Source organism: Ascidiella aspersa, chromosome 3 (assembly GCF_963924565.1).
Source record: "Ascidiella aspersa chromosome 3, kaAscAspe10.2, whole genome shotgun sequence".
Taxonomy (NCBI): domain Eukaryota; kingdom Metazoa; phylum Chordata; class Ascidiacea; order Phlebobranchia; family Ascidiidae; genus Ascidiella; species Ascidiella aspersa.
In genome coordinates, this window is record NC_139449.1 from 23,820,979 (window position 1) to 23,848,858 (window position 27,880).

Here is a 27,880-nt window from a genome sequence, read left to right on the forward strand (position 1 = left end):
CCAGATATTTCGTCTTGTAAATATAAATCAAAACGGCACTTTTGTATAAACATTTAAAGAAGTTTGCTACTGTCCCAGAAACTTTTGGAATAACTATAGCTGTATATTTTTCGAGGGCTGGTTGGATATACAGCAATTCACTCATTGGGGTGCCACATAACTCATTTACACACAATATGGTTGTAGAAAATATTCCACTCAATGCTATTCCATCTTCACAATTTATCTTTACAATGCGTTGTCTTAATTACTCGAGTCTTAAAACTTTAGCGAAATAAACCGTCTCCGTCGTGTCCCGAAACTTCGACTCTGCAACCCTGCTTTAAACTACATTTTAAAGTATTTAATTCGATTGACATTAGCTTTTAAAGAAGACTAATATTTACCTGAGTTTGCTTTTGTTCCTATAAACTAAAAGTATGTAGCGTCACTATAAGATCAGCACCAAGCAGTTATTCTAATCGATTTAAAACAAACAAAAGTTTTATTAAAAGAGAACACTGCTATTTTATGTTTCAAAAGTAAACAGTAGGTGGTGGCTGTATTTAGTACCGCCATGCTGTTCCAGTTTTATTTTTAAATGTTATAGAAAACAATTGTGTTTTTATATAGGCCTTTTTACCGAAGTCCAGTGTTAGGTTAAAAGCGAATTAAGACAAATGCTGTAGTCAGTGACAAAAAATGACAACACAGTGAGTCACGATTTTTGTGCGAATCGCTTTTTCTATTGTTATGCAATGTTTTCTGATGTTGTGATCTAGATTTAAGGAAATGGTAGGACCGTTATTTCACCATTTAAACTTTTGAATGGCGGTGTTCAGTTACTACGTGACAGAAATTGTTTCATTGGGGCGCGGAAAGAGAGTGTTTGTAACTATGTAAATCATTTAAAAAATATTCTACGCGTTTACAATTTTCCCCCTCAGCAGTCTGCCAGCACCTTTCAACAATAAACAACGGACATGCTCGAACGGTCGAATTAATTTACATTCCGAAATTGACAGGTTTTCCCGTTTCGCTTTACCCGCATAAATGTTTAACGGTAATTATTAATTTCGAACGGCGGCAACAGCATTTGACACCAAATAGGGATTTCCGCAAAAGGGAGAGAGTTTGTTGCTTCACAAACTTTCGCAGTTATTGTAGCTAAGTATCCTGCTCCGAAAGTGTTCTCACGCGGATGTTTCAGGCGATAAAGATTGTTGTAGGTGAGAAATGGCAATATATGGATTGCTGCGAATTATTGGATGTATATATTTGCTTGTTGGAACCAATGAAGGTAAGGATAGAAATTAAAAACCCAGAACGAACACATAAAGTAAGCTATTTTATTTAAAAAAAATTGTTTTAATATATGCATGTTAAAAAATTAATCTGACTTACGTACAGTGGTAAATATATGCAAAGAGTCCTAACGGACTGACAACTATGGTTATTTAACGGTATGAACAAAACGTTGAACAATATCAACAACAACAAGTTGAAACATTTGACTTTTGTGACGGCTATAGCTTTTTAAAAATATGACATCATTATGCACCTACAGCTGCCGGTACAATTTCTTATGACAGCGGTACGTACAAAGTGGGGCACAGCACTACCAATACAAAACAAGTTTCAGTCGTTTTCGCAACGTGCTTCAAAGAGGTGCCAAACAGGATAGCAGCAACCACGGCCGGTGCCCCCCAATGGCAAGACAAGTTCAGTACTGACGTCAGCTCCATTTATCTTTGGGGCTTCACAGCTAATGTAAAACGAATGGATATCGGGGCAGGCTGGGGCCAGCAAACGGTGATAATGACGTGGAGAGCCTTCTTCAGTAAGTTTTTGCTGAAACAATAATCTGCACTTGTTGCAGTTCATCAACAGGTTGACGTTTTGATATAGTTAGCGGTTAAAATTATTTAGACCAATGTATATTCTAATGTTAAATACGTGAACTTTTCGACAAACGCTTTGTTGTTTCTGTGTTTTAGGTACAGCTGAGTATATTGGTAGCACATGTTCAAATTCCGAAGTTAACTGTACCAACACCGTAGGCTCGGTGAACTGCTCGTGTCCTGCTGGTTTTGCACTACCGAATTGTACAAGTAGGCTATTTGATTAAACGTCTATGTTTTTAACATTTTGATAACGTAAAAACCGGCACGCTTAAGGTTGTAATTGTTTTTAAAGGGTTGTATGATTACGTTTGCATTGCGTCCAGTAGAAAAATGGTTCAAGTACCCATCCATAGGGCGGTGGGGTCGTTTTTAATCCTACCTCCGCCAACCATTCCGCCGATCCGGCTCCGACTGCATAGACCTGTATTCCATCCGTTACCGTAAACAAAATAAGTTATATACAGCAATTCACCCAAGGGGGTCATGCACCTAACCACTTAAAAATATTCCACCTTTACGATTTAAAGTGGGCGTCTTTAACAGTTTCGAACTTCCTATCTGTGCAGGTCTACGTCGGACTCGGGACTCGAGTAGTAATGGTCATATTCGAGTCTCGAGTCATAAAACTAACCGACTCATTCGAGTCCTGAGTCGCAAAGACGTTTCCGACTTAACAGTCATAAAATTGACCGACTATACGTTCGCATGCTAGTAGAGGTTGGCCGTATTCTGCAGGTGGAACCATTGATTTTTTTACCCCAAATAAAACTGCTTCGCCTACATATAATATCAAGTTTAAAGTTCACAATGACTGTCAGCAGAAAAAGTGTCTGAAACTTAAGCTGTAGCCAAACTTTTTTTAAGGGTAAAAAATATTGATGAAAAGCTGTATAGTTTGTTCCGCTACAAACCATTTTAGAAAATCATATGTTAAGACAAGCGCGTGCCCTATCACATTAAGTGAAAATAGCAGTAATATTAGAAAAAGTGATAAGATAGTTCGAAGTCATGCACTGATCAATATTACTTGGCCCACAACCTGCTGGACGATTTGTTTGTTTCCAATCACCATTTGATCACTGATTTTACCAACAGACATAAACGATTGCCTTTGGACATCCTGCCTAAACAACGGAACTTGCATCGACGGAGTCAATAACTTCACTTGCCAATGCAGGAGAGGTTTTACAGGATATGACTGCGGAATTAGTAAGTATGCCTTCAAGCAGGCTTGTGATACCTGCGGCCTGCGGGTAAATGAGACCCGTAGAGCAAAAACCTGTGGCCCGCGGTAAACTTTAGGTTTGGGCCGGTGGCACATATACTCTGACGAGTCGTTTTATGGCCCATAAAAATTAAACGTGTTAATCGTACAGTCAGTTTTTAGAGCTTTTTATCTGCAATTCCAACAGGAGTAAGTCGTTGATTATATTTGATACATTGTCACTAACTTTGGTATTGTTTCAGTATAATTGCTTTTGTACGTGAATGAGCTTTTCACAGGGTACACAAAATGCCAACCAGTCAATGAACAAGAGCCGCTTTTGATTTTTGGAATTGGAGAACCCTTATTAAAAAAAAAATATTTAAAAAGTTACGGTTCAACGCAATCTAGGTCTTAGATGGTGTATGTTATTATTATTCAAAAACAATGATTAAAATGGTGTTTTGTTGAAATAAGTTATCAATAGGGCGATTATTTTTTGACCGAAAAAAATGAAAATTTTGACCTGAAAAATTAAAAAATTTAAATAACCTATTGTTGTCTAACGTACTGCATTGGTGTCTTGACGTCGTCAATCACACTTTTTTTATGTTTTACTGACTACCGGTCGAACACAAATCAGTTATTTTTTCGGGTTAATGAGAAACTCATGAAACTACTCAGTTGATATTTTCGTCATTTCAAAGAGACAAACAACTATAAAAATGCCAAATTAGAAAAATGTAGGCCCAGTTTTTGAAATAGGAAATAGGCAATTGCTATAATCACAAGCGAAAAAAGACAGCTAATACTGTTAAATACATTTGTCCAAATCAGAGAGGCCTCGGTGGTTAATTCTTTTAGCGTATACCATATTTTGCTTTAATGCAGATATAGTACAGTTAAAATGTCGGTGAATATAAATTAAAACTACATTTTTTAATAAAATTGAAGGACAAATTTCACAAAAACTAGACAAAAATTTTAAAAAGATAAATTATAGTTGTTTTTTTATTTTGTAAAGAATTTATATGCAGTTTTATTCGATTTTGACTTAAAGTAATTTTGACAAATTTTGACCTAACGTGTAAATTTTGACAAAATTTTGTCAAAAAAATCAAAAAAAATAATCGCGTCAAAAAATAATCGCCCTAGTTATCAGCAAAAAAAGTATGTTGAGAGGACCCCTGGATTCAAAGTAGGTTGCGAGGACCTTGACGAACCACTTGTCTATGGGTTAACCAGGATTTTTAATTCCGACAGCCTTTAAAAAAAGCGTCGTTATAGGTTTAGCACGGATTTATCAAAGGAGTTCCCAATACCTTTTTTGCTGTCGCTACCCGCTATCCAGTGTTTGAAAACCTACGCGACCACCCAATTTTTGCTTGTGCGCAAAATCTAAATTACAATCATATGCCAAATTGGCAAAATGTTCACATTCCTAGACAGATTGTTTAAAAAATGGCAAGAATATATGAATTTCCGCCAATGCATTCACAATACAACTAAAAATAAAGCGAGTAATTTCTACTAAGGCAAATGTCATTATCACAATTGTTAGAAGGGCGAAGGATCTTGCCGTTCTATACTGCTAAATTTGAATTTGTAATATATTTTGCTTGTTAATTTTTCAGTTGACAAATAGTACATGTCGAGCCCCTGACAAACTCTTGCGACCCCCTTTGTAGACTGCGAACCAATGATGTAACAAGAGTCGGATCCAAATAGTGCAAAGACTGATGTGTCTCACTTTTATTTTGGAAATATATCCAACAGATATAAATGACTGTCTGTTAGCACCATGTCAAAACGGAGCAACTTGCATCGACCTCGTAGCCGGATATAGTTGTACTTGCGTTAAAGGAACTACAGGAAAAAACTGTTCAATAGGTAAGTATAAATACTAGATGCCAGTGAACTTTGCGAACTGTATAAATCAGGTTGTTGTTTTCCATAAATGATGTTGTTGTTCTTTTTCAAAGGCACAGAACCAAACTGCTCAAGAATTAACGTAAAATAATTTTAATTGTCGAGTTCAGAAGAAATGTTGTTTAAAACTACGGAATTTTTGTGTGCGTTTAGTATGTTTTTGATATAATTATCGACCCAGGTGCATTTTGTGGCATTTATTTTTAAGATATTAACGACTGTTTACCGGACCCTTGTCAGAATGGAGGAAATTGTACGGATCTGCTAAACAACCACTCGTGCTCATGTCTCTCTGGATTTACGGGAAATAATTGCGAAATCGGTAACTTATGTGTCTATTAAGTTAACCGACAACATTATATAGGCACTCTAAAAATGGTCCTCAATCCCAAGTTGCCCAAACCGTATTGAAAGTGAGAAAAAACGAAATAATTTAAATGCATATATCTAAAAATTACTGCTGTTAAATATTTTATCAACACATATAAAGATCACTTTAATTTTGGTCTCAGAATTACAAGCTTGAAGTCAATCAAGCTGTTATGTTTTGGTAAAGATATACTTAACGTGCTGTTCAAACAAAGTAAACTTTCCATTGTTACGTAATACGCATAGCTTTAGCTGGTTGTGCAAACTTTTGGCGAAAATCCAAACGATTTAGCCAAATTTTGATGAGAATCGCCTGGAAATGAACATTTTACCGATTTGAATGTAATTCTAATTGATTCCGGTTTATGTACCGTACCGTACACCAAAATTATGGGTCGCGCAAGCTTTAAAAAAACTGAAAAGTGATTCGCGCGAACAAATGTTATTTTAACAATATTTGTCGTATAACAAGCCAACCGTTGGTTCTCGCAGACATAAACGATTGCGCAACAACATCTTGCCTCAACAATGCAACTTGTGTGGATCTTGTGAACAACTTCAGGTGCGAATGCTCGGTGGGATTTACAGGCACAACATGTCAAACTAGTAAGTAAAGCTGCCAAAGTTCCACTGATAAGTAGGCTACAGGGGTCGGGAACCTTTTCAGCTAAACGAACAATAAACCCGTATATTTTTTGGTTTATTTCCATGAGAGCCGTATATTATTTTTAAACAATTGTTTAAGTTGGCAAATTATTAATTTGAAATGGGCCGTTTAAAGACCAAACAAAGTAATCGCTAAAACTTTGATTACAGAGTGGCATGGCACGAAAAAGGTCTTTTGGGTGCTTACATCATCAAAAGAGCCATATGGCGTCATTAAAAGAGCCATATAATAGATTCCCGACCCCTAGATTAGTACGTCAAATATAGCTCATTTCCTTTTATATTTTGTCATGTCTTTGTTGTTATTTACGGATCAAGACATATTCGTAGAACCCATTGTATGCAATCTATAGTTTTACCGTAACAAATACTTAATAAAAACAATATTTTTTTAAAGTGTTTTTTTTGGATGAAAATAAAATCATTTTCTGCATTTTATGTTTTAGGAAACATCGATTTACAATTTTAAGAATAAAAGTTAATTATGGCAAACAATACCATTGCTGTTTTATTGTATCTAGCGACATGATGGCGGTTAAGTGCATCCAAAATATTAACTGATATCCGTTTTGTTTATTTTGTGTTTTAATCTGTTAAGATATAGACGATTGTGCAATTTCGCCTTGCGAAAACGGAGCAAGCTGCTCGGACAAAGTTAATGACTACACCTGCTCGTGTCTGGCGGGATTCACAGGAAAAAACTGTACCACAAGTCAGTATTTTGTTAGAAATGATACGTCTTACGTAATGGTTAGAACCTTAACTGACTGAGAGCTATAAATAGATTCAGATTTATTTTATTTTTGTGCGATTCGAGAAACATGGACAGGCAAAAAGCCTATCGGCTATCCAATCTAGCAAATTTTTAAGCAGATGATAAATAGAAAAACGTAAATGCAGAAATAAAGTAATACATGCTATTGAAATCAAATGGAATCCAAAGTAAATCAAAAACAACATTTGTTTTAAAATGACTCAACTAATTAATAATATCAAAAAATGTCGTCACCTATAATATCGTTGGCAGATACAAATTGCGTTTCCAATCCGTGTTAAAACGGCGGGTCTTGTTCAGATGAAGTGCTGAGCGGCTATATTTGTAAATGTGCAGGTGGATTCAGTGGTGCTAACTGCATTACCGCTACGTTTGCGTCCCATTTTTATTATATTTCTGCGATATTAGACAATAACGATTGTGCTCCACAACCCTGCCTTAACAGTGGTACATGTAGTGACATTGGCATTAACTTGCAATTTGCGCCTGTGTTATACGGCTTCTACGCAATGTTCTTTAGCGGATTTTTTTACTTTTAATTAAATCAATGGAATGCGTGAAACGAGACGTCGAGACGAGCGCGGTTTATATAGCACGTAAAGCAACTGGCATTCAACACAACAATGCGCACTGTGCAAATACATCGCAGAGTACGAAATTATAGGTAAAGGCAAGGCGCGAAACACTTTACACTAATAAACATTACGCAACAATGTTGTTACAATCCTGCGTAATCAATAACCCCATCTTGTACTCAGATATAAACGACTGTCTACCAAAGCCTTGCCAAAATGGGGCCACCTGCACTGACCAAGTAAACGGATTCTCGTGCGCATGCACCAGCGGATTTACGGGGAGCAACTGCACCAAAAGTAAGAACAGACGCGATCTATTTAAACATACCAGACTAAACAACCTAACCCTAACGCCTTGATTAATTAAACAACGTAGGTCACTGTTGAAATCAAACTTAATGTATTACTGCATTTACACATATAGTGACATTTTAGTGTAAATCTCAACGTTTAGATATTGATGACTGCGTCTCTCAACCTTGCCTTAATAACGGAACCTGCACTGACCTCGTCAACAACTACAAATGTTTGTGTCCTATCGGTTTTTCAGGCACAAATTGTGACGTCAGTGAGTAACCTTTTAATTGCATTTTAACAAAGAAAAAATATTTATCAACCATTGTAAACATACATTTATAAAGAATTGTATACTTCTATTCAGATTAACTTCCTATATTTTTATCGTGATAGCTAAAAAAACATTAAGGGGTCACGCTTTAAATCAATTTTAGAAATAACTTTGGCCGGTCTTAACGAGCCCACACAATGTTCTAATAATACGGTGCCGTAATTGTTGAGCAGTATGACTTGCATGGCTCAATATAACAATAGCCTAAATGAGCGTGTCTATTTTTTTTTCGCGGCGACCCAAACATCAAGCGTAAGTATAACAGCGATGCTTTGGCAACCCAATTTTTGTACACCAAAACTGTGAACAAACGTAAGACAATAGCAAAAATAAATTCGAATTTAATTAACATGATCCATATCTTTGTACTTTGTCAACAATTTCCCAAGAAATTTAAGATAAAATCTAACCATGTGAAAAATGTTGCGTCGCGACCATTAGGCTGTAAACACTGGTCTAACTCTAAAACACAATTGTGTTGACGGTTCTAATGGTCTCACATGTAATTTACATTTTTTGTAGTCATCTTTAACAGGATGTTTTTACAAAGTTTTGTTGTTTTTAGATAACAACGATTGTCTGCCTTCCCCCTGTTTAAACGGCGCATCCTGCACTGACAAAATCAACAATTACCAATGTAGTTGCGCTCCTGGATATTCAGGCAAAAACTGCCAAACAGGTATAATAACGAAAAAAAATTGTTAATTTAAATTCACAGTAAGTATTTTCCTCATAATCGCTAACTGTCATTTCGAACCAAACGGGCCTATTTGTTAATTGTGAAACAAATAGTCTTTTAGATTTGTTCACAGAGAATCATATGAATAGTGAACCTATGGGTAAGATTTTATGAAATTAACATATAACCAATCCCTGTGTTAACAGTAACTATTGACACGTGCTTAAAAACCTTTTCCACAACGAAAACTAAACGTCTTTTAATTATTGTAAAACCTTAGGATGTTCGACATTAAACATTTTATTCCGATACCAATTCCCGATATCGTGATCCGATACCGAATGACCTCATTACTATTCTTAAATATCAAAATAAATATTAAAATGAGATGAAATCGAGACGTTTAAAGGCATTAAAAGGTATTAGGCCAAAATTTGCTTTAGCGTAAGGAAGTTTAATTACCTCCCATTGTTTCAAATTCGTTTCGGATAAATCTATCTCTGCACTGCATCGCAAATCATGCCTGATATTGCTATCGTAATTTGGTATCGGATGGGCACCGATACCACTGTCGTATCGGAATCATACCGATACTACCACTTCGCATAAGGTATGGGCTTTAATACTTTACGAGATACCCTATACTCCCTACAATTTTTGCTGGCCAACAATGCAACCTTGTAAAAATTAGGTTGTGTCCCCAGAGCCCACCCTCGTACGGTTTGTACAAAAATAATACAAAACTCGGTAGGCCTAGTGAAAAAGTTGAAAAATACTCTCCCGAGGTGGCACTGCACTTGGAACTTGAGGCCATACAGGTCGCAAATTATAACGAACTATAACGAAAAGCTCACGAAAAAACAGGTGAATTGCATCAGTTTTACTCATTACAGTAGTCTGCTTCCGCAGTTTTATTACTTGTCATTAATTAAAACAGATGTTGATGGAAAAGAAGCATTTTTAATGCTCACTTCAATAATAAAATCTGATTTACAGATTTGTCGCAATAAAATATTAGCCTAATTAGTAAATTTTGAAAATTATTAAACATCAGGAATGATTTTTATTTAACGTGGGAAAATTCCCTTCCAAATAGAGTGCTATCTTTGTTTTGTGTTAGAAACAGCTTTTATGTATTCATTCTAAAACATATAACAATAAAATTTAAACTTGATTTATAATTTCAGATGATGATGACTGTCATTTAAAGCCTTGCTTAAACGGGGCAACGTGTTTAGACAAAGTCAACGCGTACACTTGCTTATGTATACCTGGTTTTACTGGGCAAAACTGCAGTACCAGTAAGTGCTGTTTGCTATATGAACCATATTCTTAGGTCTCCTACGAGATGTTAGCCTATTTTTGCTTTTACGTTTGCTATTTAAAAACGCTTCAGGTTGAAGATGACGCTTTGTTTTAAGGACGTAATTTTTTGTTATATTTTATAAGCTTCGTCCATAATTTTATAAAATTAATCTTTATATAGATCTAATTAAATCTCATATTCAACGCTAAACTATATTTGTAAACCACAAAGCGGCTACGTTATTGAATGGTATATCGTCTTGGGGAAGTATGATTTTTTGCTTAAATTTGTTGAATGTCAGAGTACTTTTTTTACAGTACAAAATCCGCGATTTAAAAGTAATCACACATAGTATGGCTGAATTTCACAGTGAATAAATGTTTTATTATCCGCCGCCCTAACACCCATCCAACATTTTCCTCTTTGTCCTGTAGATATCGACGACTGCTCATCTCAAGTCTGCTTTAATGGTGGCACCTGTATCGACGGGATTAACAGCTTTTGGTGTCAATGTACGCCTGGATTTATTGGCACAACTTGCCTGTTTGGTATGACATAAAATGACTTTTTGTTAAAATATAACCACAACTGATCCGAAATCATTGAAAGACACACGCGTACCCTATGTGTTCAATAGCTGTAATCTAGCTCTTCTGTAGCTGCTTTTTGACCAACGATTACGGCTTACGTACCATTAGAACACTGAAATAATCTGTCGATCCATGATGCAAGCAAGGCAGGCTTGTAAAACAATAGCGAGATCCCCTTCAATGTGAAGTTGGTTGTACTAACAGAATGTAGCAAGCATTGACGATTGGCGTACGGTTGTTTCTCGACTCGCTCCTCTCTGAGCCTGTGCAGCGCAGTTGGTAGAGCGACTGTTCCGGTATGACCTAAGGTCGGGGGTTCGAACCTCACTGCAGGCTAGTGGTTTTTCTAGCCTACCTTTCTTGCATCTTTGATCGACAGATTCGGTAAGTCTGCGTTGGATTTCGGTGAAATGATTCGAAAGAGTTTAAATGCTAAAAAAAAATAGATAACGATATTATGCTGGTTTCAAACGGTTTATTCATTTTGCCGAAAATGCAAAATACTATATTACACTGTGAGAAGCTATACACACTTTTGCCTCCGACCTTTTTTGTCTATTTGGCTCGATTGAAAAAGTCATTAGATAAACGGAAAGAAGACATTTACCCTGTCAGAAAGTTTAATCTCTAATGAGTAAATTCGTTCCCGAGCGTGCCGGGCAAGTAGGCAATATGAACTTTTTGTGGCCATTTACCCGCGTTTTAAAGTAAATTGAAATGATTAGGGAATAAATCATGAAGTTATGCAAAACTGGAAATTGAAATTTAATAATACCGCCATCTTAACCCAAACACTTGCCCCAAGCTTAACCAAAATCAATGCATAATAATAATCAATAATGCATGTATCGAGCTGTGCGGGCATATATACCACTTTTATTTTATCAAAATGTTTTTTCTTTTTCATGTTTTTTCTGATTAGACACTGATGACTGCGCCACAAAACCATGTATAAACGGAGGAACTTGCATTGACGGAATCAATTCTTTTCAATGTATTTGTCCAACGGGTTACGAGGGAGGAGTATGCGAAAGAAGTACATGCATTTTTTTAATGTTTACTTCCCCAACACATGCCAAGTGCGGGAATCAGAATGTTGTCCGAAAATTAACGATTTTATGCACTCGAAATTATTATATTAAGCCTGGTTTACTACAAAAGTATGTATTTATCAGCTAAGGAAATTGCTTTCCGTTACAAAGCAAATTTTGCAGGTATAAATGAAACGCATTTCTAGTTTACAAACTCGTTAGAACAGTTATCATAATAATTATTATTAGACTACTTTACGTACGATTTTGTTTGCTAGATATCGATGACTGCCGCCCGAATAAATGCACCAACAATGGTACCTGCTATGATCTGATCGCTACTTATCACTGTGACTGTATTGTCGGGTATTCAGGATACAACTGCGAAATACGTATGTCGTATGTATTGCACAGCATGTAAAACAAGTGGTTAATTCTTACTGTTTTGAATTTCTCCTGTTAGTATCTAGTAATTATTTTGAATAACGATACTTGAACACAAATGAAGAACTTTCGTGGTTTATCGTGAATATTTCATGGATTAGCAAAACAAAGTGCGCGTTTTATCTTAGTTTAACATTGGCGGAGCAAACTTGTATGTACATTTTATCTACAGTCCCTTATGAATGCCGTATAAGACCATGCAGTCCTTTCTCTAGTTGCGTTCTTCTTAACAATGGAAGCTACGGGTGCCAATGTAACGAACACTTTGACGGCGATGGATATAAGTGTAAACGTAAGTTAAATGTTAAATGGTATATAGGTTAGTGCTTCTTCCCAACATAGGACATGCACCTATAGTTGATATTTTAAAGGAGATTTTGCATTTTAACATACTTGGGTAATAAATGAAAGTAGTCTGTGCCCTTGTAATCAATTAGTAGTAAAATTCCAATAAAATAAACATATAGCTATAACACATCTATATTTTTTGAAGAATTTGTTTTCGTTTAAGTTACGCCGCTGTTTCTATTGCTAGCCAGCACAAGGGTATGCGGCTTGCAAATATAAAAAAGCCGCGAAAATTTTTAAAACATTTTTTTTATTTCGGTAAGAGTCAAATTGTTTAAGTTATAGTTCCGTGGATTGCCACCAAAGAGTTACAAACATGACTGTCAGTTCTTGTATTTTATGCAAGTCTGTATTCGCCACCATCTCCACAAATGTATTTAAACTTGATTTTAGTGCACATATATGCGTGCCACAAGTTCCATAGGCTACTTGTAAGATGATGAAAAAAATAAAGTAAAGTTTAACAATAAATCAATTTTTTTTTTAAATAAATCAATTTTTTGTTGTTTTAGGCTCCTATTTACCTAAATAGCTAATTAAACAACGATCCAATGTGACCACGGACGCAGAAAATTTTTCAGGGGGGGAAATCAGGGGCGTAACCAGAAAATCAAAAAGGGGGGGTCATGAATTTTCAAACCGATTTCCCCTATTTTTTCGTCTGACGTTAATGAATAATGACGTCATAAAACAATGACAGTATGGCGTCATAAAATGGTGATTACAAGACGTCATAAAAAACTAATTAGAAACGGCCTAATACGTCCAGCAAAAGCGACCACTTGCGTCGCGAACAATCCTGTCAGGCGCCAGCTGCGAAACCAGTGTGCAATCGTTAACTTAGGCGAAATTATAAACCAACACCGTGAAATATGTGTGATTAATTTGGGTAGAATCATACATAATTCGCATATCAGCAGCGCAGTTTTTAAGTTCCATGAACGGAACTAGCGCTAAATTAGGCTACAAGCACGCCTTTCGCCACCTGCGAAGAACGTTTTTCCAGGGTTTTATGCCACGATTAGCACATCACCTGCGCCGAGCTGTGCCAAAGTCAGATAAATTACAAGCTGCAGTTGAGGGGAAATAAGTTGGGTCCATTGCACACTTAGCACGTGGTCTTAGAGTATGCTTAAAGAGCATACTTTTGCGTTAACTACCTTTAACTAAAAATGTAGACTTTGAAACGCGAACGACAGTCACCATTATACCTCCTTTTAGGAATCTGCTTTAGTAAAACAATAACGAAAGACAAAAACTATTCAGCCTTTACGGTCGACCAAACAAAAGACGAAAAACGGCGTTTTGCGCTCGATTTTGGTTTCGCATTAAATTAGGACGTTTGACACAATTACTTAAAAAGCAAGCCGCTTCGAACAGTTTGTTAAACCATGACAAAAACGAAGAAAAAACGATGATATCACTTACAAAAAGGGGGGTAAGAACTCCCGCCCCTGGACGCCACTTGGGGCAATGAATAATGTATAATATATTTAACCATCATAAGTAATACATGTTACACTTACAAATAATAATTTGAAATTCCAGGGGGGGGGGCAAGTAACCAAGTAACCCCCCCTTGCCTCCCCGTGGTGGCGCCCATGAATGTGACCGCATTGTTGTTATTGCAATTTACGCCTTAAGGGTTGTATGTATATGGGGCATACCTGAAAAGGTTGGGAAACACTGGTAAATGTATGTACATTTTAATTGACACCGAAACAATGTTTTTTGTATAATATGTTATACAGCGACCTGCTCAAGAAGAAAAATTTGGGTGCAATCTTTGAATCAGCCATTAACTTTTCCGAGGACAGGAGTCGGTTTGACGACTATTTCGGATGAAATGTGTTCAAACGGAAACGGTGTGTCTTGGGTATTTTGGTATTTTTAAAAATAACGCAATAGCTTAGAATCTGAAATAGCCGAAATTGGCTTATGACAAGCTTACAAGATGCCGAAATATTAGTAAAGAACAATACTCGTTATGACCCGTTTTATTGAAAAGTAATTTTTTTTATAATTTTTATACTTTTCCCTTAGTAAATCATTGATCGTTATAGGCTAGTATGGTTCACAAAAGGTAAAATGATTAAGTTCGTCTAAGGTACAAGTGGCAGGGTTTATTAGCCGAGACTCCTTTTACAATTAATGCTCCATCCGCAGGAAGGCCGTTAGCGTCCATTGACTGCGTCTTCGTTAATGGAAGTATTTCCCAAGCAAAGTTTTCTAGCTTGTATTCTCCCAACTGTGAACAAACGGTGACGACGATTGTCAACCAGGTAAGCGTATTTCAAAGATGAAATATATACTTTGCAAGGTATAAATACGTTCTCATAGGATTGAGAAATATTTTTTAATTATATGTCTTATAGATCAAAGCGAATATGACTACAAATAACGTTGCATCGTCCGTTGCGTTTCTTAAACTAGTGACGCATAGTGTCGAACATCTCAATATTGACGTCATCGAACAAGTGACGTGGGGCCTGGAGGAAATTCACAAGGTCGTCACAGAACACAAAACTCAGGTAAGGACACTTTGCTTAGGTAGGCTATCTTTACGATCGTTGCGATTGAACGTGTGTTATTGGATTTAAATAGGGTGTATCTTTAAACAATCCAAGACCATCGGCGGCAGGTTTCCAATTGATCACTGCTCCGCTGATACGTGATCCTGGTAAAACTCAACGCTGACGCGTGAAACAAGTAAAACTCATAGCTAAAAACATGAGTAAAAACAGGATCAGACGGTTTGTTTGGAAGGAAAATATACTTCGACAAGTGGCATCGTCAGTTCTAAACAAAACGTTTGATCCTGTTTTTACTCATGTATTTAAATATGAGTTTTACTTGCTGGGTTTAAAGGTTTAACTAACAAATTGTTGTGCTATTTTAATATAACTGAGTGCAAAAGTAAGAGTACAAAAATATATCCTATAATATAAGACTAAAGGTCTAGCGTACATAAGGTGTTGGATTATGGATCAAATCCGAACCCTCTTAATTTGGGAGGAAATTTATTTTTTCAATTATATTTCTTGTTTAAGGTTGTTTTTTATTTAAAGTTCAGGGATTTGTTAAATAAATTAAGAAAACTTATATAGTCGGATTCCTCTTATTTTAAGTCCATGGTGATTATTTTGGGTGGTGCCTTTAAGCACTTATTTCTACAGATAACAAGCAATGTGATGTTCGATACGATGCAAGTCACTGACAGCATTTCCGGTGGTTTAGCGTCACACAACGTTACCAACTCGTAAGTGTAGATTTTTTGTTTGTATACACCCGTGGTTCTCAACTCGTGGTTTTGCGAGCTAAAACTCAGTTAAGCAAGTGGCTCCAAACTTTGAAGAAAATGTGAAAGCAATACGAAGATATGGTTGACATTAATTACGTTTTTATGGTATTGTATTAGTTGTGTTTAGTTTTTAACTATACAAAAAGTTCATTGAACACAATCGAGTCGCCCAACCTTCGTTGTCATACTTGCGATTAGCGATTGAGTAGCCGCAAAAAAATGGTTGAAAAACACTGATAAACACTTTACGCGTTTTGTAACAAATCAACTTATACGGTCGCAAGAAAAATACAGACAATTTAAGGTATATTAGTGATAAAATATTCCTTTTTAAATTGTAAACGCAGTCTTACAACGAGAATGTTTTGCAATTCGTTTTAGTTGTCATGTGGGATTTAGGCAAACTTGGATTCTCGGAGTTTTGACTCTCAGGGCGAGTTCTATAGTGTTCTCAAAATCAATTTGTGTATTTGCAGGACCTCGCCTCTAAGTCACGCAAAACTCAAGCAGCGAGCATTGCACGTCCTAGAACAAACAAGCTTTCACGTGGGGTTAGTTCAAGGACAACAGTCAGTTACCCTAAAGACGCCAAACACTACAGTACAGGTTGGTAACGAATCTCCTCATCCTCACAACTTATATTGCACTGTGTCCAGTTGAGTTGTTGGATGTTTGCAGCATCAAATTGACTTGGCAAGTTAATGGCGCGTTTAAAGCATATTGGATGGAACCTTCGTCACTTTGTTACACCATAAATTTAATCGGGTTTTGTTTCTGTCACACAGCAATAAGCAACTCAGTGGCAATGCTTTTCACAGATCGTACAGCCGCGACCGGCTAGCGGCAGTAGGTCGCGGAGATCAAGCGGCTACGACGACTTGACCTTCACCCCGTTCAAGGTCAGCTCCAACTCGACCCCACCAAAAGTGGGCCTGACAATACCCGGCGATGTCTTGGACCAGGCGGCAGCGTCCCAGTCGGATCCAGTCCACGTATCTTTCTTCTCGTTCAACAACGATGTTCTGTTCCCGTCCAAAGACCACCCGAAGGAGGTAAAATGGATGGATTATTTCCGTTAAACGGGAGTCCTAACTACAATAAGCATGAACACACAGAAAATAATAGTTTAATTAACGTGCTTCGTCTTAATGTTTACATTTTTGCAGATTGTTTCAGCCAAAATTAAGGGCTTTAAACCACAAACGACCAAGTCAAATCTGAAGCTTGTGTTTCGCAATGAGTCGGCTAGACAAGGAGCTGTGCGTGAACCTAACAACACTCTGAAGGTAATGCTGTTTCCTTAAACTATGCCACTTAATAAATGATTTACATTTATTGTCTCAAGGAATATTCTTCATCTCACTACACTTCATCTCACTACAACAAATGAGTATAACTGGAATAAAATAAGTTTATAAATAAGTTAGCTTTGGCCAATTTTGCAGCAGCATCTGGGTTTGCGGGCTGAACCTTACGCCTAACATTGGACATCCCAAATACGGACCTAGTTGTATTGAAACCCTGCAACCTAAATAAGTACTTTACCGTATTTTTAGGAATCAGTCACAAGAACCCAGTGTAGTGTATGGGACTCAGAAGAAAGAAAATGGGTGCCGGATGGGTGCAGCTTGGTGCTGGGTAGCAGCCCTCCGCGCTGTCATTGTGTCAAACTCGCAAACTTTGCCATGCTTGTGGTAAGCGTTTTGTTCGTTTGTTGCAAAATCTTATTTGTTTACCTTAACAAGAGTAATGATTTAGTCCAGGGCATGGCAATATTTATCTAGAGTCGCCGGCCAAAATCAAACTCCTCAAGGACCGGCGCGTCGTAATAAATTTCCTCCGACATAATGTTATCATAAACAACGTGTGGCTCTTGAGAAATTAAATTTAACTCTTTATCAGGGACTGACCCTGGATTTTTATTCAAACGAAAATAAGTCTAATTATAGTCTTAAAAAGGATTCACATGTTGCTTGTACTCGTGTTATATGTATATCACAAACGATGGAAAACATCCGCGAAGAAAAGGCGAAACAAGTTTGCAAAACTTTCAATTTAAGTGAGTTTCGTGTTACAAATAATTTTCATTTTTGGGGTGAGAAGATCTACTCAAAACGTAAAAACACTTCAAAGTAAAATAAGATTTTTGGTTTTGAAGTATATAGTTGGAATAGTCAAAATATATGGGGCGCGGTCCGATTTGCAAAAGAGGTTTTCTAGCCCGATGAATTACATAGGCAGCCGTGGGCCGTATATGTTGCCGAACCTCGTTATAGTTAAACCAAACAAGAAAGCTATTTACTAAAATGACATATATGGTCTTTTTATTACCCTTTTGTCATGTAGAGTACGAAAGTTCTTCCTTCTGCTTTCGCAATGGGCATCGTCAGCTATGTGGGTTTAACTCTATCTGCCATTTGCCTCATTGCAACAATTCTCATTTATCTTTACATTCCGTAAGTGGTCGAATAGGATATTTTGAAAATAGATTGTTTGTCGCTTGAATGAGGTTATTTTGATATCCACTTAAAACATGTTTCATTAAATATAAATGGCATGAAATATGTAAAGTCAAAAATGCGTCAAATTTAAAGATATTGTGTAAATAGCAACAGCCTGATGAAAGATGCATATACAAACGTGGACAACCCTGTGGTGTACTATGACAAGTACGCCGTTGTCGTTGATTAAAAAACTTCAAAAGGGCATTCCTCAGTGTTTGTACACGTATGTGTATATTTTTCATTGACTTGATATGGTACTGTAGATTTCCCTCAATGTTACGTTGCACGTACTATCATGATACAGCAAGCAATTGTGTCATGGTAGTCCCTTTGGTTCAGTTGGTAGAGCGACATTTCCAGTATGACGGGAGGTCGTGAGTTTCGAACCCAAATAAATATTTTTGTTTTGTCTTTCAAGGGAACTTCGCAATCGACAACCCACAACGTTTCTTATCAACATATGCTTCTGTCTCCTGACTGTCAATATTATTTTCTTGGCTGGCTCTAGTCAGGTGACCAACTTAGTGCCTTGTTACCTGGTGACCGTCATTTTGCACTACTTCCTTCTGGCAACTTGGTTTTGGATGGCGGCCAACGCATATAACATGTATCATGCTCTTGTTAAGGTAACACACAAAGTCATAGGCCTCATATTTTTTTTGACTTTATGCTGTAATGTAAGGTATTGTTGTATACCTTCTACTGCTATGTTTATTACATTAACACCGGGTGTAGAAGAGGCTAAAACAATTAAAAGTAAAACTCGTGACATAACTGCTAAGTTAACATTTCTTTAGCACATTTTAAGCCCAAACAAAATTATTTGCAGGTTTATTAAGTAAGTTGATTGAATATCGTTTAGGTGATGCTCACATCCACCTCTATACCTCTTAGAGCAAAAATTATCTGCTACTTTGTGCCTTTCGTTATAACAATGTTGACGAGCGGAATTGCAATATTTTACACTGACAGAAGCACTTACAGGAAAGGTAAGCTGGTCTGTTTTATTCCCAATCTTAATGTAGTTCAGACCTGGGCAAACTACAGTCTGCCGGCCGGATCCCGCGGCCCGCCAAGCAATATAATCTGGCCCGCGTCTCATTTTTAATAAAACTTTGTAGGCAAAGAAATGGCAGATGTTATTTCATTGCTTCATTACCAGATTGTCAAGGATATTTAAAGATGCTTTTAAAGGTTATCACTTGTTGTTTTATATGTATTCGAGATCCCTTTTTTGACACGCGATTTTTTCTGTTTTTCATGGGGCCCGATGCCACAAGGAATGTCCCACTGCTGGCCCTGATTGAGATAGACTGTTGTCGAATAATTTATTGTAACATAAATATGTACTTCTCAGAATGTATGTAAATAATAAATTATTCAAATTATCATAATCCAAGGAAACTCGTATAAGTTTTTTAGTTGAATACTTTTCAGTAGTTTTGTATTCAACAATGTAATCTAACTATTAAACAACAAAATCAAGGATTTATTCCCAAATTTTAATTACGTTTTTATTTTTAGTGACTTTGGTCAATTTTACCCAACTGTATAAAATGGTTTAATGGCGTCTGCTCCAGGGACCCAGCTAACACACAACGTTTTTTCGACGTTCGGATTTTTTTTTTGAACTAAGTAAACGTTGTGGGAATGTGTCCAAACGAACGTTAAGAAAATACGTCGAGGCTGTGTTGTCAAAACGTAATGTAAAACGTAGCACTAACGTCAAAATTAACGTTAAGAAAAACCGCAATGCGACCAAATTTCAACGTCATTTGTAACGTACAAACAACGTTGATTATAGACGTCGATCTTAACATGTTTTACATCATTTTGGACGTCACTTCGAACGTTTGTTGAACGTTATTTTTTAACGTTGCGACGAACCACAATGAAACAAATTTACAACGTCATAGGTGACATGCAAATAACGTTTATTACTGACGTAAAATCTAACATTTTTAGACCGGTTTAGACGTCTTTTACACGTTTAATTAACGCTGTACATTTAACGTTCCGTAAAACTATAACGCAACCAGCATAGAACGTCATACGTGACGTAGAATTCAAATTTTACCGTAACTTCAAACGTTTGGTTAACGTTCTTTCGTAACGTTGAAACAAACCAAATGCAACTTATTTTAAAACGTCATAAATCACGTACAAAAAACGTTGTTTACTGACGTCAAAACTAACGTCTTTTCAGCCACTTTTGACGTTGTTTAAAGTTTTTTTCAATGGTATTTTTAAGCGTTATAATAACGTCATTTTACCGTTTTGACTAACTACAATGTCATTTCTCAAACCTTATTACAAACCTTGATGTAACCTATTTAGAACGTCATAGGGGACGTACATGCAACGTTAATTACTCACGTCAAATTAAACTTGATTTCATTTCATACGTTGTCGTGAGAAACCACAATGGACCCAATTTAGGAAATCATACGTGACGTACAATCAACGGTGATTTCTGACGTCAAAGCTAACTTATTTAAGACCGTTTTGGATGTAATTTTAAACGTTTTAAGAACGTTATTTCTTGACGTTGCGACAAACTAAGATCCAACTAACTGACAACGTCACGCGTGAAGTATAAATGACGTTGAATTCTAAGGTCAAAGCTAACTTCTTTGACAGCATTTTGGACGTGATTTTAAGCGTTTTAACAACGTTATTTTTTGGGTTGTAACTAACAACAATGCAATCTAATTAGAACTTCACGTGACGTAAAAACTACGGTAAATACTGACATCGAAGCTTACTTGTGTTTAGAATTAGACTATTTTATACGTCATTTTTAACGTTAATATAGCGTTATTTTTCAACGTTATTACAATCTTCAATATAACCAATTCAAAACATCATACGTGGCGTATATGCAAAAAGCAATGATAACTGTCGCTGAAGATAACTTATTTGAAACCATTTTAAATGCTATTTTCAAAAGTTCCAATAACTTTATTTCTTGACATTACGAAAAACTAAAACGCAACCAAATTTGCAACATCTTAAATGATCGTAGTCATTTCGAAGGTTACGGCAAACCACAATGCAACTGGATTAAAATGTTAAACGCGACGTATACAACAAGGTATATACCTGACATCGAGGTCAACTTGTTTTAGACTATTTTATACATAAATTAAAACATTTCATTAATGTTGTTAAGCGTTGATACAAACGTCAAAGGAACCCTATTAAAACGTTAAACGTGAGGTGAAAACAACATTAATTAGCCTACTTACGTTGAAGGTAACTGATTTTAGACGAATTTGCGTGTCACACAGTTTTTTCGACTGAGCTGAAGTACAATCGAATCAAAATGTCATACGTGTCGTATAAAAAACGTTGTTTACCGACGTCAAAACTAACTTTCCAAGTTTTAATTTTCGTTAAATAGAAATGCTCTCTTTTAAGGAATGCGTCGGGATTATGTAGCCTATGTACAAAATATTTGTTTTTTTCTGTAATGTGTTTTGATTAACTTTTTTAGAAAATGTAAAGAAGTATACTTAGTTATGCTTACATAAAATAGAGATGTGACTTAATTTAAGATAGCATTTTAGTAAGGGTAACATTGTCTTTACATGAAACAAATCGCATAAAAAAGTAATTAGCGCAGCGACCGATATAGACGCAGTTTCCTGGATAGACAAGAATGTCGCTCCCTGCTGTTTTTTTTCGTGGTTTTCGAACGGCGCGTAAACTCGTGATTGGCCAATATGCGGATGACATCACAGTCCAGTTTGAACATTTGCTATCAGGACATTGGAATTTAAAATAAGTTTTGGCAGCTCAGCGCTAGAGTGCTTGTTAGATATTTAGGTTGTTTTCCTTAAACCATGGAGATTAGGGTTACATAAAAAGATTAGGCTTTGTTATCAAATATATTTTCAGGTTAAATAGTCTAAGCTGTATTTGTAGTTTTATTTATAACTTTTATTTTAAGTAGTAAAAAAAATAATTTACTGAATAAATGACTTTATAGCCTCCACTAATTTTCATCTAACATAGAAAAACAAGCTCTATTACCTCTGTGGGCAATTGCATTCTACGGCGAGTGAACACCCAAATTTTTTAAACAATTTTAATGCAAATCTTGATCTTTGTATCATGCCAGCGTAAATACCTTGGGTGTGCATAAAACCCCAAATGAACACTTGAAAATTCATTACTGAAGATCTCGACTAACGGCTTGATTAAAAAAAGTTCAAGGTGGGATTTGAAGAAGGGTACACGTTAAAGATATTCCTCATGAACTTGGCTGCTCATCAATATTTACAGGTAAATTAGTGATTAATATTTTCAAGATTTTTGTTAATTATTATATTTATTTAACTCTTACTGGTTTGTTTTATGCTTGCAATTGCCCTAGATGCTAACAACAAAGACTTTAAAATGTATCCTGGCTGCGTTTAAATTTCTTTATTTGGGCAGCAATTTTTTTTCAAAACCTACCAGTGATAGTTATACAATGTCACCAGAATTTTAATTTTATATATTTCTGACCAGTCTGCATTCTGTGGACCAGAAGCTACACAGCACAAAACGCTATCACACAATGAGTAAAGGCAAAATAAACATAATATGACAGAATTATTGGGAAAAAATTATACCATAGACTAGTAATAAGAATGGTCTATATTTTTTTAATATTAAAACAAAGTTTAAAAAATGTAAAAAATACTAATATTCATTATTAAATGTTATTATTGGCAAAAAAATGAGATAAAAATTCTTGATACTTAATTTTACCAAACAAATTCAGGTTACACAAGAAAATACATTAACAGTGATATAAAATTTCTGTACTTGGCTAAATTAGTAAATGGCACATCTAAATTTTGAAACTATGGTTGAATTGTGTTAGGATTCCAAACGTCTGGATCATAATATTACCAATAGTGAGAACAATTAATCACAAAACACTTTGCTGACATAATAAAAAAATCAAAAACATGAAATAACTATCAGGTTATTTTAAATTTTTTGTTCAAGGCAACCAGCAATTAGTTTTTTTGGCTTTGCTCATTTCGATTTGGTTTCAGAAGGTAAATGAAGTTGAAAGTTATGTTTGTAGTCATTAATCGCATTTCCCAGTTAATGCAGCTTAAACAGATGAAAGTTGGATGGGGTTTTCCTTAGCTTGACAAACACATGAGCCATTTTTATAAGGTATATATACCCCTGTTCGACCCTATAGCCCTAGCAGTCACTTCCCTATTCCCTAATTTTTATATTATTTGCCAACAGCTCTCTCGATGTATCGCACACGCATTCAGATTCGGATTAAACTGCTGGATTTTCGTTTTACACCGCTGGATTTGCATTGTTCTTATTTTCCAATACGTTGTTGTTGTTAACATTACTTTCCTGTTTTAATGTGCAATGTGCATTGTTTTACACATAGTCTGTGAAATGCAAAACTTTTTAAATTTTGTCTTTCAGACTGTGTTAGTGTAATAGAGCAATTTAAGTAACACTATAAAATGAGTGTGTTTTGCAGGTCCACAGACCAATTTTCTCAGTTTTCTTGTCTTTTTTACAGTTCTTTATTGTCAACATTTTTATACTGCCGTGTTTGTTTTACTTCAATACTATATTATTTCTATATTTTCCTGGATGGTAATTGTTTAGAAGATTTAGTAAGAATTTGCAATTGTAAATAATTACAGTCAGATATGTCACAACAAGTATAAGTGTTTTAAAAGTTCAAAAAAATCTTTATTATGTTTCTTTTTTGCGCATTATACCGTAGTTGCGAACGTAATTTGTAGGGCATGGAGTCCAAACTATTACGCAAACATAACAATGTGAACGCTTTAAATAACCTAGTTTTACAACGTAGTTTCCAACGTCGCATGAACTTTGTCCGGATCACACATTTTTACGTAAAAATAACGGCTGTGATAAACGTATAAATAACGTCGCTGAACATCGTAATTTGCAACTTCTAATCTACGTCGTCTGGAATAGACACTTCTACGTAAAAACAACGTTCATGATAAACGTATAAATAACGTAGTTGCACAACGTCGCATCTAGGTCGTAAAGTGTCGACGCTTTTACGTGAAAATAACGTTCATGATGAACGTCTAAATAACGTAGTTGCACAACGTCGCATCTACATCGTTTGGTGTCGACGCTTTTACGTGAAAATAACGTCCATGATAAACGTATAAATAACGTCGCTGAACATCGTAATTTGCAACGTCTAATCTACGTCGTCTGGAGTAGACACTTCTACGTAAAAATAACGTTTATGATAAACGTATAAATAACGTAGTTGCACAACGTCGTATCTAGGTCGTAAAGTGTCGACGCTTTTACGTAGAAATAACGTTGGTTGCAACGTCTTATCGACCAAACTTAAACCAAAAATCTACGTCGCTGCGACGTCAAATTGTTAGCTGGGGAAGACCCTTTTGCAGGGATGACGTGACAAATTAACGTTACAAAACAAAAAGTCTTAAGAAAGCCTGTTGTTTTTTAACCAACTCGTTTGCAAAATGTATATGAAATGCAGTTTATCCGCACCAAGAAAAAACATATTTCTTTTAGTTAAAATTGGCAAACCAAACAGATTTAAAATTTGTAGAATTTATCCCTAAACCGAACAGAACATATTAAAAATCTGCCCTCCGTTTAGTGACCTATTTACAAAACTATTCAGTTCCAATATAGTTACAAAAACAACTAAACGTGATTTATTGACTCATGACGTAAATTATTGAAGAAAGTGACTTAAATAGAGCTTATCCGGCCATTATATAGTCTATGTTGTGATACAACGAAATTAAATGTACGAAATCAAATAGTAATTTTTTGTTAGATTTAAGTCGCGCAACCCATTTTTGCACCCTCCGCGACCAATGTTCGTCACTCATGCTTTGAAAACCACTGCATTATACCAAACGAGTCATTTCTTTAGATACGGAAGTCAAATCAATTTATGTTTGCCGCAGTAAACTCACTTTACATCACGCCACCGAAACGCTTTGAACATAAAAATATGAACCAAAATTAACTAATCTTAATTGAGATATTATCAAAATAGATTCGGTCTAATTGTTTTGAATTTAAAGAATTAAAAATCGCGATAAAAATAGTTTTTAATAATTTATTTGTAATCAGTCTATAGTAAAAAATTATATTTTATACAGTGAAGTAGCAATTAAGATTTCTACATTGCCACACACGTTACTTTTGGCAGGCAAACTAACGACCCTTATGTTGAACAGATAACATCTTCTTTGAGTCTGCCTACAAGTCGCGTCACGTCTGCTGGCTCAGGTTCCTCTCTCTACGCTTCGGTTTTCTCCTGCCTGTCGGAATCCTGGCCATTTTTAACATTTCGCTGTTTGCGATCGTCTTCAGCAAGATCACCTGTCGACGCACCAAGGTATTTTTTTAGATCTGCCTATTTGGTGGAACAGCAAGCTCAGATTTAGCGCTTGCTGTTTTGGCGCATTTTATGCAGTGGTGGGATTCAGCCGGTTTGCACCGGTTCTATAGAACCATCTCAAGAAATTTTAAGAATCAGCGAACCGGTTAGCATTACAGGTTACTGTCAATGGATTTTTGCTGCGTCATAATTGTACAAGTCGTAAGACGACTGCTTTTTCTAGTGTGGCTGTTAGCAGTGATGAGATTCCGCCGGTTTGCACCAAAAATTTCTACCGTATATGTATATATATAAAATAATCAGTTTATTTACCGAAAAATATGACTTTTCGTAACTGAACCGGCTAAAAATATGACTTTTGTAATAGAACAGGTTGACAAAAAATTTGAATCCTACCACTGATTTCATGTAATTTAAATGGGTCTCCTAGGATTGTTTTACCCAAATAAAAATGTTTAATTAGACTTTTTTTGCCAGTTCTGCTGGTGACGGTAAAAAACAAAGCAGATCAACGATTTGTTTAAATAGCGAATCGCAGAGTTAACGTATGCCCGAAGTTGGTGGGTCCAGAATATCCAATCCCTTATTTCATTTTATTTAGATTCAATCAACTGCGAAAAGTCGCGGCTCCAGTGAGGACTTTGCAGTGGCCGTTGCGCTAATCGTTGTCATGGGTCTGACGTGGCTCTTTGGATTCTTGATGCTTGTGGCGGAGGACGTTATCTACCAAACAACCATGGCGTGGCTCTTTACAATTTTTAACTCGACTCAGGTACCGGTACTGTTGTTGTTAGTTTCAATGTAAGCAAATGTGCAACTTTGTTATGTTGCTTACTGGTTATGCGGGGCTAAAACCAATCGAGCAAGAAACCAGACCATTACGTAGTACCAGAGTTCTCTCACCAGTGTTTACTCAAAGTATTCAAGTAAAACACCTTACCATACCTCAAGTCATTTTTGTAAGACTCAAGTCATTACAACACTGTCACCTACTATAACTGTCCGGCGATGGGCTACTATTCAATTTAATACTGTAGTCGTACCGTATATATTCAGTATATACTCTGTTAACCTTCAGCTGATATAAGTAAAAAGTATATATTGTTTAGCCTGATGTAAAACTCGAAAGGCGAAAATAACCAAGACTATACTATACTTGGTCCGTTAATCAGTAAAGTGCATGGTTGGTATTGTTCACATCGGTTTTTAAAACAGTAATTATCACTTCTTAATAACGAAAATATCAATCATAGGAAAGTACTGAACGATACTCCAATATTACACGACTTCAGTTAAAAACTCTGCTAAATATTGTAGAAAACATTTCTATTTTTTCCTTCTTTTGACCTGGTAACCCTGAGGTTTATTCTGGCGGCGTTTCATATATACGTGTTTCACAGGGCATTTCTATATTTGTGCTAAACTGCCTTCGGCAACGTAAAATTCGCGTCATGTGGTGTAAGATTGGACAAAAAGACAAGAATAACCGCTCTTCTTCAAGACCAAGCAGAGCTTACTCAACCGGTAACGCAAGAAGTGACTGATCGTGCATCTGTGCTATTCAAGACAATATACAATGAAACCCCATCTACTCTTTTTTAAAACCTTGTCATTGTAATTGCACAGATGCGGCGTTGTCGTTTTACGAATCTTGCTTGTAATTTTGTAACCCTAAACGTTTTGGACAGAGTACACTTTTCCTACATGTTTTGATCGATTGCTTTCGGCCAATCTTTTCATATATATCTAATTAATAGCGTTTTGACGTTGTGGTGTGTAATGTAGAGCCTTCTAAATAAATTAACGAACGGTATAGGAAACAAGTATACGGCGAAATATACTTTGGGTGCTAAGGAACGCAGCATGGCATCGGATTATTATAAATGTAATTTTTCACTTAGGCCTACAATCCAAGCCAGTAGTAGACTCTATACTCTCATTTAACTGAATGCTAACCAGGTATACGCAACACGTACGTTTAATCGGAAGTCCAAGGCTGTTATTCTTTTGGATTACCTAATTAGTCCAATACACGACTTTCTAGTTATATATGAAAAAAATAAACTAAAATTGAATAATTTTAAATGGAATATCATCCATATAGATTGACTTGTTAAACATTGGTCTAATTTTTTAAATTGAAGAACAATCATCGAACAAAGGTTTAAGCCAGGGGTGGGCAACGTGCGGCCCGCGGGCCGCATGCGGCCCTTTTCCATTTTTTGCGCGGCCCTTCACCT

General features: G+C 36.1%; 1 protein-coding gene across 1 annotated transcript; it reads left to right on the plus strand.

Moving 5' to 3' along the window:
- Positions 1-1,215: 1,215 nt before the first annotated feature.
- On the plus strand, positions 1,216-27,267 carry LOC146161003 (uncharacterized). The gene is made up of 24 exons (XM_083385069.1): positions 1,216-1,279; positions 1,646-1,819; positions 5,225-5,338; positions 5,878-5,991; positions 6,650-6,763; positions 7,585-7,698; positions 7,856-7,969; positions 8,595-8,708; positions 9,896-10,009; positions 10,449-10,562; positions 14,179-14,292; positions 14,594-14,709; positions 14,803-14,958; positions 15,604-15,686; positions 16,205-16,334; positions 16,547-16,780; positions 16,895-17,014; positions 17,285-17,422; positions 18,075-18,184; positions 18,651-18,858; positions 19,095-19,221; positions 25,477-25,637; positions 26,242-26,412; positions 27,041-27,267. The coding sequence occupies exons 1-24, from the start codon at positions 1,216-1,218 to the stop codon at positions 27,182-27,184; spliced, it is 3,162 nt and encodes a 1,053-aa protein (XP_083241195.1). The 3' UTR covers positions 27,185-27,267.
- Positions 27,268-27,880: the final 613 nt, after the last annotated feature.